A 15716-nucleotide genomic window follows, 5' to 3' on the forward strand; every position below is an offset into this window, starting at 1 on the left:
GGGCAGAAGAGAGAGCAGGGGTCGGGGTCCTTGGTTACTGCTTTATTGCTGTTTGGTTCGAGTATAGAAAATGGAAGCGGCTCTGGAAGAGCCTGTGTACAAGGTAGGAAATACACAAAGAGGAGGGAGCTAAAGAGACCGCGATCCAGCCCAGCCCAGCCTGGGCTCGGGATGGGGGGCCGCCGGGGCGCATGCAATAAATATGGTCCGGGGCCCCAGGGAAGGGAGGGGGCACCGTGGGAGTGGGTGAGCTGGTAGGCCAGGGCTCTTAAACCTCTTGACTCCAGAACTCCCCGCCCTCGGTGGTCGAGGAAGGAAGGGTTGGCCCTGGGGCTAGTGCCACTTGTGCAAAATGAGGAACTTCACATTATCAGTCCCGGGGTGGGGGGGAGCGGGGTGCGGGGGGCCCTCCGGCCGGCTCAGTCCCCTCCCCACTCCCCAGCTGTGCCCGACGCTCCGACCCCAGCGGGGAGATTCACAGTGAGAATGGGTGTGGTCGCAAGGGCCGGAGGTAGGGCCAGGAGTGCCCCAAAAGTGACACCCCTCCCACTAAGAGCAGCGCGGAGCCAGGGGAGGGGGCCAACGAACCACAGGAAGAGGCGGGGAGGAGCCTGGGGTCTCCTTTGGTCAAAGCTGATATCAAAAATATAGATTTCCCTTACCCCATCCCATCCCCGTCCCGGGGTTACCCCCCTCCCCCCGAGCTAAGGCACAAAGCAGTGAGGCCAGGTGAGGCCGCCAGAGGTGGGGCCGCCACTGCGGAGACGCAGTCGTGGGGGCTGGGGTTGTCCTGGGCACGGTTGGCCTGCGCTCCGCCCCCGCCGCCCCCGGGGTGCAGGCCCGGGCCGCGCAGCAGCGACTGGGTGGGCGGGCGGGCCAGGGGCGCACTAGGTGGGAGAGAAACGGTCGATGGTCCGGCCGTCGGGCCCGGCCGCCAGGTGGGCGCCCTGGCTCAGCACCTCGGCCGCTTTGTCAGGACTGAGGCCCAGCTCGGCCGTGAACTTGGCCAGTGGGTAGAGGCTCTCCAGCGCCACCTTGGGGTCGTGCAGGAAGTGCGTGGTCTGCGCCAGCAGCTCGGCCGCAGCCGCTTTGTCCTGCTGCTTCAGGCTCAGCTGCTCGGCCGTGAGGCGGGCCACGGCGAAGACGCCCTCGGGGAAGTCGAGCTTGCCCTTGCCGTCCGGGCCGGGGACGCCGGGGAGCCCCCCCAAGCCCGCCAGCGCCCCGGCTGCGCCGGCCGCACCCCCCACAGCGTGCATCTTCATGTGGCTGATGAGGTTGCGTTGCTGCGCGAATTTGCCGCCGCACACCTGGCACTCGTAGGGCTTCTCGCCGGAGTGGATGCGCATGTGCTCGGTGAGGCGGTACTGGCGCGTGAACCGCATGCCGCACGCGTCGCACGCAAAGGGCTTGAGGCCCAGGTGGCTGCGCATGTGGCGCGTCATCGTCCCGCGCTGCGTGAACTTCTTCCCGCAGATGGTGCACGGGTAGGGCCGGGTCAGCCAGTGCGTCTTCTCGTGCTGCCGCAGCGTGGCCGGGTCCTTGTAGCTCTTGTCGCACGACGCGCAGCGGTAGGGCCGCAGCAGCTCTCCCAGGCCCCCCGGAGCCCCGGCGACCTTGTCCCCGCCACCTCCAAAAGGGGGGCCGAGGCCGGCGGCCCCCGCGGCCACTTCGGCCGCCTCGGCCCTGCCGTACAGCGCCTCCTCCTCCTCCACGTGCGCCTCCACGTGCGCGTTCAGCTGCTCAGAGCTGGGGAAGCCCTTGCCACACGGGATGCACACGTACAGGTTGTCGCCGAAGCTCTCGGGCTCGCCGTAGGCCAGGTGTGGGCAGGGGTAGCCCTCGAGGTGGCCACCGGGCGGGCTGGGGTCCTCGCTGCTGCCGGTCTCCTCGCTGCTGCTCTTGTAGTCGTCGCCGTCGCCGCCTGCGCCAGGCCCGTCCAGGCTGCCTGGGTAGCGCGGCGGCGGCGCCAGGCCAAGCGGGGGTCCCCCGGGCGAGACGGCCGCGTCCCCACCGCGCTCTTCGCAGCGCTCGCTGGGGGAGCCGCGCTCCCGGCCCAGCTCATCGCCATAGCTACCCAGACCCGGCTCGTGCTTCATCCAGCGGTAAAGGAGACTCGTCCCGTCGGGGCGGCCGGCGGGCTCGGGTCCCGGGCTGCCGCTGCCGCCGCGAAACGGGTCCGAGGGCGGTGCGGCCTCCTCCAGCTTCTGGAAGGGCAGCGGCAGCGGCGGCAGGACGAGCGGCGGCTCCTTGTAGGCGGCGGGACCGGCGCTGGGAGGGCTGTCCGGGCGCGGGGGCAGCTCGCGCTCAGCCAGCGGCCGCTCTGGCGCCGCGGAGCCTGGGGGGCTCTTTTTGGACAGGTCCAGGCCGCACAGAGGGGAGCAGCGGCGCTCCGAGACACAGAGGGCGGCGGCCGGGCCGGGCCCCGAGGCATACAGCTCGGCGCAGTGCGTGTTGACGGCGGCCTCGGGGCCCGGGGGCGGCTCCGCGGCGGGCGGCGGCGGAGGCCCGGCCGGGGACGGGTAGCAGGTCTGGATGACCGGCGTGGCGGCCCGCAGGCCCCTGCCTGGCCGGCCGTAGGGCGCGTAGCCGCCGCCGCCGCCGCCGCCACCCCGCAGGTGGCAGTACTTGCCGTGGCGCTTGAGGCGTTTCTTGCACAGAGCCACGAGGTCGGGGATCTGCAGGTAGCTGGCGGCGGCCAGCACAGCGCCCAGGCTCGGCTCGGCCCCCGGGGCCACGGCCGCCGCCGCCGCCTCCTCCGCGCCGTCAGCCAGGCGGCCGGTGTAGATAAAGTCCAGCACCAGGCGGAACACGGCCGGGCTCACCATGTCATGGTCCAAGTTGAGCAGGTTATCGTGCACCACCAGGGACTTGAGGTAGGCGCTGCTGGCGGCCAGCACGTTCTTGTGCGCGCGGAAGAGGGCGTTCTGCACCACGATGATCACGTCGCACAAGAAGCCTTTGGTGCGCTGGCTGTTGAGCTGCAGTAGCAGCTGCCGGGAGTGTCCGGGCGCCTCCATCGTGTCCAGCATCGTCTGCCCAGCACACTCTCCTGCGGGGACACACACTGGCCGGTGAGAGCGTGCGGCGGTGGCCGCCTGGCCCCAGCCCGGCACGTCTCTTTCCACTTCCCTTCCTCAGCTGAGCGGGGGCATCAGCACTGCGGCCTGGGCACCGGCGAGGACCCGCCGCCCTCTGCAGTGGGAGCCCAGGCCTGCCCACCCGGACCGGGAGAAAGAGCAAGACCAGAGCGACCGCCGGCGGAGGGCGGAGGGGAGGCCAGGCCGACCTGCACGCCCAAGGCCCAGACGCCGCGGGGCACCCGGCTGGGCGCTGGGGCTTCCGAGGAGAGAACTGTTAGGGCGAAGTGACCCTCTGGGAGACAGTTACCCGATTTAAGTAAAATGTCCGCTTCGGGAAAAGTCATTTAGGGCGGAGAAGTTTGCCCAAGTAGGGAGAAAGGGAGCCGGGCAGCGAGCGCCTCCCGCCTCGGGAGAAGTTGCCCCAGCTAGTGGAAGTGATACGGAGGAGGGGAGTGCGATGCCCGCCCTGGCGCCGCCCTGGCCAGGGGCTGTCAACCCTCGGTCGGGGCCCGGGCAGAGGCCGCGTGGGGAGCGGAGGCAGCAGCTGCCGCGGCAGGCAGAGCGCGAAGGCCCGGCCCGGCGCGGGGAGGGCGTTATATCGGGGCAGGAGGCTGAGGCAGGAAGCAGGTGGGGGGGCGGGGGGAGCCACGCAGCTCCCAGGGGAGGGAGGGGGCAGCGCCCCGGGCGGGCACTGCGCACAGCCGGCTGCGGCCCTGACCCGGGCCTGCGCCCCACCCGCGTCCCGGCCTCGGCCTGGGCCCTACACGCGCGGGCCTGGCGCCTCCCTCCGCGGCTCCACCGGCCCCTTCTCCCCCGGAACTCCGCCACCCCAAACTTGGGGAAAAGTTTTCCAACTGCAGACAAGGCGGGAGGAGCGCGCCGGCCCTAGGCCCCCGGCTCGCAGCTCTTCCTCGCGGCCTTCAATTCCGGCGGCAGATCCCGGGGCCGAGCCCCGAGTCCGCTGCCCTGCGGCTCGCTCGCCTGTCCGTCCCCGTTCCCCTCCTGGCCCGCGGGGCTCCGCGGCCCGTTACCTGTGGCCCCGGCGAGCCGGGATCCCCTCCCCGCGGCGTTGGCAGCTCCTAGCCGGTGTCCCACCCGCCACTGCCAGGCCCCGAGCTGTGCCAGGGCAGCGCCCCTGCCAGCCCCGCCCGCCGGCTCCCCTTCCCTTCCCCTCGCCTCTGCAGCCCATGTGCGGGCAGAGCCGGCCCCGGGCAGCTGACCCCTCCGTGAACCCGGAGCGGAGCGGCGGCCAGGCGGTCCCGAGTCCGACAGGGACGACACCCGGAGCCCTGAGCGCTAGCCGCCAGCCCGCGATGGGCTGCCCGCGCCAGAGGATGCGCCCGAGGCGGCGACGCGCGAGGACCGGGCTGTCCCGGGCCCCGGTCCCTCCCGGTCCCCGGCTCGAGGACCCACCTGGGGGGCATGTCGAAAGCCCCGGGCCCGGCTGCCGGCGGATCCAGGGAGGACGTGGCTGCGCTGCCCTCCGCCCGCCGGGCCCCCGGTCGGTCTGTCCTGCTGGTGCGTCCTCCCCGCGTCCTGGTCGCGTCTCAGCCCCGCCGCGCTTTCCGCACACTCTTATCTGGAGCGGCCCGGGCCGGCAGGCGCCGCTGCGGCTATGGCGCCACCTCGCGGGCGCGCGGGGCTCTGCGGGCCAAGCCGCTGCCTTCCTCCCGCGCACCTGGGCTGGAGACGCACAGATGCTGAGCGACGGGGAGGGGCCCACCGCGCCCCATCCGCAGGCACGCCCTCCCACACGTGCCCATTTGGCATCCCGACACCGGACACGTGAGCCCTGGAAACCCTGGGCTTTGAGCTGAACGCTCCCATGTACGTATTTCTATATACACAGCCCCAGTTCGGAAAAGCCCTGCCCGCAATGACGGGACTCTGGTGGGAGGGGAGAGGTTATCCTAAGCAGGAGTAACCAAGCTCTCCGGGAACTCTACGAGGACGATACCGTACGGTACTGTCCACTTGGACGCACGACCCAACACACCCACCCTCACTCAGGCGCATGGATTCGGCGTGCGTGGCATGAACCTGTTTGTCCCAGCCCTCTCCAAGCACTGTCACTCCAGGCGTGTTTCCAGGCCCACACCTGCCCCTCCCCACAGCCCTGGCACTCTGGATACTCCTGGGGCAGCCACGTAGGGCCCTCTGGGAATCTGGGCAGAGATGTTACCCACACAGCCTGCCCTGAACTTGCGGGTCTCCTAAAGGAGCCCACAACGAGACTTCACGGCGACTGGAAAATGGCTGGACAGCGCCTGGGGAAGGGCGGGCCGCAGAAGTAACCCCGGGGCCCTAGAATCCCCACCTACGCCGTTGTGTAGAATCCCGCGTGGACTTTTTCTCCAACCCACCCGCCCGAAGGAAACGACAGGGGTGCCAGAGGCTGGGACCCCGCAAGGTCCCGCGCCCCACGTGAAGGTCAGGTGTGTAGGTGACGCGTCTTCTAGGAAGAAGGGGACCCCGCAACTGGCGCGCGGCTGCCGGCACTACCATCCGGAAGTGGCCCCGTGCGGCCCCGCCGCGCCCCCAGCCTCTTGCGAACGCCGGATCTCTGCGGCCCACGCTCCGCCTCCGCGCCGCACCTCCTGACCCCCGCCCACACGCGGCGTGGAGCGGGGGGTGGGGGCTCCCCGAGAACTCCGCCGCTTCCGATTGGCTGCGCCTCCCTCTGTCGCGGAGCTCTAGGGGCCGAGGCGCAGCGTTTCCATGGCAACCGATGAGGTGCGCCCGGTTCCCGTCCCCCCGAGGCCTTAGAGAGCTTAGCAACCACCCTCGCCGCCCCCACGCGCTGTCCTCTGGCCCCCACAGCCCCGCCAGAGGTACCGGCTGAGTCACCGGGCGACGGGCAGCCGGCGCGGCTTATCAGCGCCCCCCGAGCGACACTCCTAGCCGGCGGCCTCTTCCCGCCGGCTCAGCATCTGTGCGCCTCCAGCCCAGGTCTCTGGCGCCCCCCGGAGGCTCCAGTTGCTGCGCAGGCGACCTCACGGCCTCGGTGCCCAGCGGAGGCTTCAGTCTTAACCAAGTTCGCCTGATTCCCGCCGCTGCGCGAGTCCGCCCCTCTCTCTGCTTCCGCCCGGGGTTCTGGATCCATCTTACCCATGTCCTCTCCAGTGTCTCCCCATAGCATCCTCATTGGAGAAGCAGTGAGGTCCCAAAGAGGAAAACGGAGGCCTCCAGAGCTGATGGTCTCTAGGGGAGACGAACCCCGACATCTCGGCCGAGGGACGTGCTGCGGCCTGAGATGGAAGTTACAGAGTGTTGAGAGGAGGTGGAGAGGGTCCTCAGAAGTGCTCCTAGAGCTGGGCTTTGACGGATAAACAATTCTCCCACTGAGCAGGAAGGCATTTGTAAACAGAACCCCTGGGACAAAGGCTAGCGGCAAGAAAAGGGGAGCTCGAGGAGGCCAAATCCCAGAGCATGCAGGACCTCTGACCCCATCTCCTTTTATCTTTTCTCCTTTTGACGAAGTCAGATGCCCCCTTTCCGAAGAGCCCCTCCGCCCCATGTGTCTTGTGCAGTGGAGTCTGTGCATTGCTGACCTGCCCCAGGGGTCTGCTGGGCCCACAGTCTTTATTCTTTAGCGTTTCCCCCATCTGCTCCCCAAGTTAACTTACTGCCCTTACCCCCCGTCCTCAAGCCCTCATTGTATCGGCGAGGGAGGATCTCACAGCCCTGCCCCAGCCCAGGCAGTGTGAGGGACTCCTTGCCTTCCTGTGGACTTCACTCTTTGCCCTTCTCTCCCTGCCCCGCTCTTCCGGCCATGCCTTGAGCAGCCCCTCCCCATGCTGGTGCAGCTCCTTGTCTGAACACCCTTCCTCCCCCCCCAACCCCCCACCCCCACCCATTTAGAGCCTTCCTCGATCTCTATGGAGCCAGGCCGGGCCAGGACCATGCATTTGCCTCCTCCCAAGCAGCGGGACTGCCCTACAAGTCAGGGGCTCTCCCCGACAATTCTGGCCTCCAGAACATTAACTCCTCCAGGAAATGGTCCTCCTCATCCCCTCCTGGCCGAGCTGCCGTGTCCCTGGTCTCCTTCACGCTTTACCACCCTAACGTGAGCTCTCTGATCGTCCATCGTGCCACAAATGGTCCGAGGGTGGGCCCTGGCTGCCAGGCTCGGGGGCGTGGCACTGACAGCCTTTCAGCTCCCCCTGGCTGAGGCTACCCATTCCTCTCACCCCTACCTCTGGCGCGTCCCCCCAGCTCCCTCAGAGGGTCTCTTTCCTCATTTCTAGGGAGGCTCGCCCACCCTCCCCAACCTCTTCCCTCAGTCTCTAGCTCCTGGGGGGAACCTGAACCCCCGCTGGGCCTTCCCTCCCAGGGTCCAGGCGCCTCCGCTAAAGACCCCTGGGCCACCTTGGGATCCCCAACTCTTCTTCTCCGGGCCCCGACGCCACAGCCCTAGCTGCGCCCCAGGCCCCCAACGGGAGCCCAGCTTCCTCTCCTGCCCGCCCCGCAGGACGACAGGGTGACGACACTGCAGTGGCCGTGCGAGGTGTGAAGGCAGAGCCGTCAGGTCCGGGAACTGAGAAGGGGGCAGGGGCGGCCCGGCGAAGACCCCCAGGAGCCGCCGGGCTCCGGAAGGAGAGCGTGGAAAAGCACGCCGCGCCTACCCCCGCGCCGCCTGCGGACCCCAGCCCCCGGTTCCGGAAAGTGAACCCCTTGTTGGCTGGGCAGGGCCACGGCTCCCCCCACCCGGTCGCTGCCTCCGCGCTCCTCCTCCCGTCCGGGCTCCCGGTCCCCACCCCCCGCCTCGCCACTATAAATAGCCCCTCTTCCCATTTCCTAAATTCCCCGCTGACGTCGGCAGCGCGTCAGTGTGTAGGAGCCGGGGCCGCATGAATGAGCCGCCGCACGAGTACTACGCGCGCCTATAAAAGCCGCCGCGCCGGTCAGGCTGCGGGAGGCGACCGGGCAGTGGCGACAATGCCCCCAGGTAAGCGGGACTAGCCGGCCACGATGGGCAGAGGTGCGGACGGGCGGGAGGTGGAGGGCGGGATGGGCAAGCGGCGGGCGGCGGCCCTGAGTGGGCACCGGGCGGGCGGGGGGCACCGGGGTCCCCTCACGGTGGCAGAGCCGAGCCGGAGACCCACATCAGCCCGCGCGGCACCTGCCGGCGCCCGATGGAGACGCAGCTACTTGGAGGAGCATGGAGCGGAGGACCGACCTCAGAGACCCCCCCCCCGGCTTTCCCGGGGCTCCCGTGCCATCCTCCCAGGAAAGTGGGGCGAAGGTGCTGGCGCCCCAGGAGACGCGCCCCCTCTTCTCCCTCCTTGCGGCGCGGTGACTCAGCCTCGCTACCCGGGCCAGCTGAGCGGGGGCGCAGGCGAGAGACAGACGCCCACCCCCGCCTCCCAGGGCCTCCTGGGACCCCCAGCCCCGCAGGCCTCGGGGCGCCCCTCCCCGGCCGGTCCCGTCCAGCGGGTCCCGCGGCGCCCACGACTTCCCGCCTCTGCGAGAGGAGCTGTCCTCTCAGGACAGGGGGGCGGGGCCTCGCCAGGGCGCGCCACGCCCCCGACGCCGGAAGTGTTCCCGCTGGGACACCTTTGACGTCACGACCCTCTGACGTCAGCAGCCGCGTGCCTGTCCGCGAGCGCAGGGCGGAGCAGGGCGGGAGACGCGGGGGAGGCGAAGCAGCAGCGCCCCCAGCCGGGGCGACCGGGGCACCCCGCCCGGACAGCGCGCCGGCACCTTGGCTCTAGACTGCTTACTGCCCGGGCCGCCCTCAGTAACAGTCTCCAGTCACGGCCACCGACGCCTGGCCCCGCCCCAGGACTGCGGCCCCGGCCGCCGCCGCCGCGCCCAGCGACCCCAGTCCCGGTCCCTCAGGGCCCCGCCCCCGGGCTGCCGCTGTCCGCGGTGCTGACCAACGGAGGCGCCGCCATCGGGCCGCCACGTGCCGGCCCCCAGGGGCTGCGAGGGGCGGCGGCCCACGCGCGCACCTCGGCCCCCGCCGCCCCGCCCGGCCCCCCGCGGCCCTGACGTCAGTCCGCCCCGCGCCGGCGCCGTCTGCGTGCCCCGCCCCACGCGTCTCCAGGGCAACCGTGGCTTTCGATTGTTACTGTGGGAACTGGAGGTAACAGTCTACAGCCATGGTCGCCCCGCAGCACGCCCACGCGCCGCGCCCCGAGCCGCGGGCTAGGACGCCGAGCAGGAGGAGGCGGGGGCGGCGAGTCAATATCCCACGTGCCCGCGCGGGAGGGAGGCGGGCCCGGGGGCTGGCGGCTGAGTCCCCCAAGGCTCGAGCGCACGGGGCCTGAGGAGTGCGTCCGGCGGCCAGCCTGAGGCCGTCCTGTCCTCCCGGCCAAGGTATCCCAGCCAGGGCTCGGCGGGAGAGGGGGTAGGGCTGGGACTCGGGTTCTTTTAGTCTCGGTGAGAGGGAAGCCACGGGGACCAGGAGGCTTGGAAGGTTTGCCTTCTGGGCCCTGAAGAGAGTAGAGGGAGGAAAGTGTTATGAAATACGTCACAGCCCGTCCTTCCAGGAACCTCTGGCTGAAGTGGGCATTGGGCGAAGATTAAACCCGCAGCCTCCCGTCCCTCCACTCCCACTTTTCCCTCTGAGCTAGGAGGCTAAGAGGGGTCCCCAACCCTCTGAAAGCCAGTGAGCTTGTAGAGTTAACGTGGTCAGTGTCTGAACAGCTCAGCATTCTCACCTCAGCCTATCTCTAGGTGCTGGATTTTAATTTGAGACAGTTTCTCAATTTAGTCCTAAAGGGGAGTGAATACCACAGGGGCTGAAGTCCTCTGGTGCAGGTGGAGTGTGAACAAGGACCTCTTTAAAAACAGTGTGTGTGTTTCCCGCCACTGCCAACATCACCCACCGCTGGGGATGTCTATTATGAGGTGTAGGACTTCTCCAGAGAATGCTGGAAATGGTTAACGCAACCCAGCCCACCACACTTAATCCACAATTTCTTAGCGTCTCAGGCCTCACCCCGCTCCTCTTTGAACTATTCTAAGACAGGCCCCTGTTAGCTAATCAGCACCCACGTGTTCTCTATCCTCCCACTGCCCCAGGGCTCCGAGGTCTTGCTGATCAAAGCGCTCTGGCTTTTGGGTTCCGGTGGACGTGGGGGTGGGCTGCAGTGTATGCTGCTGGAGGAAGCCAGACATCCCACTTGGCTTCGTCATCAACTGGTGGTTAAAGCCCACGTTGTTTCTGAGCTTTCTGTCAAATGGGATGATAATCTCTTCTCCTTGGCAGGTGCATTGTGAGGATTAAATAGGATCATGTAAGTAAAAATCCGAAAACAGCAGAATGTTATTTTCATCTTAAGTATTCTGTTAGGCTACGACGTGTTTGTGGGGGTAATGTGGGGGGACCCCAGCTCTGGGCACTTAGGCAGAATAAACGGGATGCAGGGGGTACACTTGGAGCTTTAGGCTACATATATTTATTGCCTTAAATATATTGTATGCTATACATACACTTTTTTTTTTTTTTTTTTTTTTTTTTTTTTTTGAGACGGAGTCTTGCTCTGTCCCCCAGGCTGGAGTGCGGTGGCGCCGTCTCGGCTCACTGCAACCTCCTCAACCCGAGTTTAAACCATTCTCCTGCCTCAGCCTCCCGAGTAGCTGGGATTACAGGCGCCCACCACGCCCGGCTTTTTTTTTTTTTTTTTTCTCCGTATTTTTAGTAGAGACAGGGTTTCACCGTGTTAGCCAGGCTGGTCTCTATATGCGGACCTCATGATCTGCCCGCGTCAGCCTCCCAAAGTGCTGGGATTACAGGCGTGAGCTACCACGCCCGGCCCCAAACTTTTTTTTTTTTTTTCCCTTCTGAGACAGTCTTGCTCTATCACCCTGGAGTGCAGGGGCACAATCCCGGCTCACTGCAACCTCGGCCTCCTGAGTTCACTCCAGAGAGAACAGGCCTTGGGCTGTTGAGAGGTTCCTTGCTAAGGGGCTCGCTCTCTAAGAGCTTTAGGAGTTCAAGGTGGAACCAGAGGTAGAAAAGACAAATGGTGGCTGGGCGCGGTGGCTCACGCCTGTAATCCCAGCACTTTCGGAGGCCAAGGAGGGTGGATCACAAGGTCAAGAGATAGAGACCATCCTGGTCAACATGGTGAAATCCCGTCTCTACTAAATATACAAAAAATTAGCTTGGCATGGTGGCGCATGCCTGTAATCCCAGCTACTCAGGAGGCTGAGGCAGGAGAATTGCCTGAACCCAGGAGGCGGAAGTTGCGGTGAGCAACTCCATTGCACTCCAGCCTGAGTAAGGAGCGAAACTCCGTCTCACCAAAAAAAAAAAAAAAAAAAAAAAGACAAATGGTTGGGGTATTCTGAGAAGAGGTCAGAATGTGGTCAGAGGGGAAAGAACCAGGGGATTGACCAGACAACGCCAGCAGAGTTGTTTAGCATCTTAGAAATCATTTAGGGGCTGGGCACAGTGGCTAACGCCTGTAATCCCAGCACTTTGGGAGGCCGAGGCGGATGGATTACCTGAGGTCGGGAGTTTGAGACCAGCCTGGCCAACATGGTGAAAGGCCATTTCTACTAAAAAATACAAAATTAGCCAGGCATAGTGGCGCATGCCTGTAATCCCAGCTACTTGGGAGGCTGAGGCAGGATAATTGCTTGAACTCTAGAGCTGGAGGTTGTGGTAAGCCAAGATTGAGCCTTTGCACTCCAGCCTAGGCGACAAGAGCAAAACTCCTCTCTCAACAAGAGCAAGGAAGGAAGGGGAAAAAAAATTAGGCCGGCCACAGTTAAGCACTTTGGGAGCCCGAGGCAGGTGAATCATGAGGTCAGAAGTTCAAGATCAGTCTGACCAACATGGTGAGACCCCGTCTGTACTAAAAATACAAAAATTAGCTGGGTGTGGTGGTACGTGCCTGTAATCCCAGCTACTGAGGAGGCTGAGGCAGGAGAATCATTTGAACCCAGGAGGCGGAGGTTGCAGTGAACCGAGATTGCGCCACTGCATTTCAGCCTGGATGACAGAGGGAGACTCTTGTCTTAAAGAAAAATACCTAGCTGTGCACACCTGTAGTCCCAACTACTTGGGAAGTTGAGATGGGAGGATTGCTTGAGGCTAGGAACTCGAGGCTGCATGGAGCCGTGATTGCACCACTACTCCAGCTTGGATGACAGAGTAAGACCGTCTCACAAAAAAAAAAAAAAAAAAATCACCATTTAGGGCTGGGAGATGTGACTCATGCCTATAATCCTAGCATTTTGGGGGTAGGGGGAGGTAGAGGCTGGAGGACTGCTTGAGCCCAGGAGTTCAAGACCAGCCTGGGCAACAAAGTGAGATCCCATCTCTTAAAAAAAAAAAAAAGCCAGTGTGGTAGTTTGCACCTGTAGTCTCAGCTAAGCTACTGAGGAGGCTGAGGCGGGAGGGTTCTTTAGCCCAAGATGTCAAGGCTGCAGTGAGCCATGGAAACTGATCCTGCACCCGGGGTGACAGAGGTACACCCTGTCTTCAAATGATAAAATAACCCAGTCTGGCCAACATGGTGAAACTCCATCTCTACTAAAAACACAAAAAATTGCCAGGCATGGTGGCTCACTTCTGTAATCCCAGCACTTTGGGAGACCAAGGCAGGTGGATCATGAGGTCAGGAGTTTTGAGACCACCCTGGCCAAGATGGTGAAACCCCCATCTCTACTAAAAATACAAAAATTAGCCAGGCATGGTGTTATGCATCTGTAATCCCAGCTACTCGGGAGGCTGAGGCGGGAGAATCGCTTGAACCCGGGAGGCAGAGGTTGCAGTGAGCGGAGGTTGTGCCATTGCAGTCCAGCCTGGGCAACCAAGCGAGACTCTCTGAAAAAAATAACTAAATGAATGAAAATGTTATTCCTATCCTTTGGACCTCATTTTTCTTAGCTATAAATTGAAAATGTTTAACCAGTGATTCTTCTGGGAAGCTTACTCCCCTCCCTGGTGGGTTGCATGAGAGTCATGCTAGAGGCTTATTTTCAAATAACACCCTCACCGGAGACTTTTTTTCAACACCTAAGGCAGTGATTTTTCAAATACCTTTCTTGAGAATGATGGGGGCAATTTGCCAAAATGCAGATTCCTGCGTCCCAGCGATTCTGACTTAGTACATCTGGAGTTGGTTGCAGAATTCAAGGTTTTGGGTTTTTTTTTTTTTTAACTTTTTATTTTTTTAGTTGAGCCGGAGTTTTGCAGTTGTTACCCAGACTGGAGTGCAATGGTATGATCTTGGCTCACAGCAACCTCTGCCTTCTGGATTCAAGCAATTCTGCCTCAGCCTCCCAAGTAGCTGGGACTACAGGTGCGCACCACCATGCCCAGCTAATTTTTGTATTTTTAGTAGAGACGGGGTTTCACCTTGTTGACCAGGATGGTCTCAATCTCTTGACCTCGTGAGCCACTGTGCCTGGCCTAACTTTTTATTTGTAAAGACGGGGTTTTACCATGTTGGTCAGGCTGACCTTGAACTCCTGACCTCAGGTGATACGCCCGGCCAGTTTTGAGTTTTTTTGAGACGGAGTCTCGCTCTGTCACCCAGGCTGGACTGCAGTGTCCCAATTTCAGCACACCATAACCTCTGCCTCCTGGGTTCGAGGAATTCTCCTGCCTCAGCCTCCCCAGTAGCTAGGATTACAGGTGTGTGCCACCATGCCTCGCTAATGTTTGTATTTTTAATAGAGATGGGTTTTTGCCATGTTGGCCAGGCTTGTCCTGAATGCCTGACCTCTGGTGATCCACCCACAATCTGAACACCTTGGCCTCCCAAAGTGCTGGGATTACAGGTGCGAGCCACCACACCCAGCCCAGAATTCAGCTTTTAACAAATGATCTGGATGTAAACGGCCCACAGAATCTGTGCATTGGGGGTGGGGCAAGGGCACAACCCCCCGAGTCTCTCTTGCTCCTGGACGGTCTGACAGGAGGTGAAGCGTTCCACTTGCTGAGAACTGATAACCCCAGGTTTCCTTCTAGCTTGGACACTGGTTCTCAGGAGGAATCCTCACCCCTACCAGGAGCCCTTCTGCTCCACCAAATTCTGCTGGGCTCTACCCACCCCACTTCTCATTTTAAGCCTTAAAATTCACTCCCCACTATTTCTGCCCCCCTCTCTACTTTCATCCTCACAAGAAACCCATGCAGCTGGGGTAGACAAGTCATTTTCTTCTCTTGGGCCCACGATAAAGGGGCAGCCTATGATCGCCACAAGGGTAAGGGAGCCCTGAACTGCAGGTCAATCATTTCCAGAAAAGCCAGAACTCTGAATTTTTCTGTGCAATTTCTGAAACTTTAAATCAGGGTTTTTTTTTTTTTCTGAAATTCAATGGATCCGATACCACAGGACTGTGTGATCAATCCATCCCCAAATTTCCTCCTTTTCCTAAAGGAGATTCCTTAAACCACCAAGAACAAGGCAGAGGCCAACTGAAGCAAGGGAGAACCATCTCGCCCCTCCCAACACACACTTTCCACACCCAGTAAGTCGAGTCTGTGTCTGGGGGGATAATTCCTGTTTTTGTTTTTTTTAAATCTTGGTCAGCTTCTCTCTGTATCGAGGAACCTAGAACTTTGGGTAACTTAAGGGATATCAGTCTGGTTGTCAGTAAAAAGGTGCCAGAGGATTTGTGCTGTATCCCCTAACCACAGTTCCTGCTCCGTCGCTTAGCTCCTTGACAGCTATGTCTGATGGCTAGATAGGAGTTGGTGTGATCTTCCAGAAAAAGAACAGGCGTCTTGTCTTGCAGAGGCAGGAAAGAAGTCAGAAAGCAGTGTGTGCGCGCGTGCGCGCTGATGGGGGGAGGGGGTTCTCAGGTGGTACTGGCAGTAGGAGGGAAATCATTAAAGGTGGCAATTGGCCAGGTGAGGTGGCTGACACCTATAATTCCAGCACTTCGAGAGGCTGGGCAGGTGGATTGCTTGAGCTTCCAAGTTCAAGACCATCATGCACATGGTCAAACCCCGTCTCTACAAAAAATACATTAGCTGGGCTTGGTAATGCGCGCCTATAGCCCCAGCTACTCGGGAGACTGAGATGGGAGGATGGTTTAGGGCTGCCGATTGCGCTACTGCACTCCAGCCTGGGTGACAGAGCCAGACCTTGTCTTTAAGAGAGCTGGGTGTGGTGGCTCATGCCTGTAATCCCAGCACTTTGGGAGGCCGAGGAGGGCAGATCATTTGAGCTAGAGTTCAAGACCAGCCTGACCAATATGGTGAAATCCCTATCTACTAAAAATACAAAAATTAGCTGGACGTGATGGCATGTGCCTGTAATCCCAGCTATTCAGGAGACTGAGGTGGGAGAATCGCTTAAATGTGGGAGGCAGAGGCTGTGGTCAGCTGAGATCATGCCACTGCACTTCAGCATGGGCAACAGAGCTAAACTCCATCTCAAAAATTAAGTAACCGGCTCAGCTCCACCTGGTGCAACTGCGGCTGGAAGGCTATGGGAATATGTCGGCCCCGTTTGAGGAGGAGTGGGGTGGTTCTGTGTGGGACCCCATGGGGCCAGTGGTCCCAGACCCTGGAGGAGGTGTTCATTGAAGTTCAGGTGCCGCCAGGCACGTGCACCCAGGATATCCAGTGCGGCCTGCAAAGCTGGCATGTGGCACTCAAGGTAGAGGCAGTTCAGGGCTTGTGTTCAGTTTCCTCTTCTCAGCCGCCCCAGCCCCCAGGTCCTA

General features: G+C 62.1%; 1 protein-coding gene across 1 annotated transcript; it reads right to left on the bottom strand.

The window, feature by feature from the left end:
- Positions 1-27: 27 nt before the first annotated feature.
- HIC1 (HIC ZBTB transcriptional repressor 1) lies at positions 28-4629 on the bottom strand. Its single transcript, XM_035299386.3, has 2 exons — positions 4494-4629; positions 28-3049 (listed from the first exon to the last, which is right to left on the bottom strand). The coding sequence occupies exon 2, from the start codon at positions 3027-3029 to the stop codon at positions 888-890; it is 2142 nt and encodes a 713-aa protein (XP_035155277.1). The 5' UTR covers positions 3030-3049; positions 4494-4629; the 3' UTR covers positions 28-887.
- Between the last annotated feature and the right edge of the window lie 11087 nt (positions 4630-15716).

This window comes from Callithrix jacchus, chromosome 5, assembly GCF_049354715.1.
Source record: "Callithrix jacchus isolate 240 chromosome 5, calJac240_pri, whole genome shotgun sequence".
Lineage (NCBI taxonomy): Eukaryota > Metazoa > Chordata > Mammalia > Primates > Cebidae > Callithrix > Callithrix jacchus.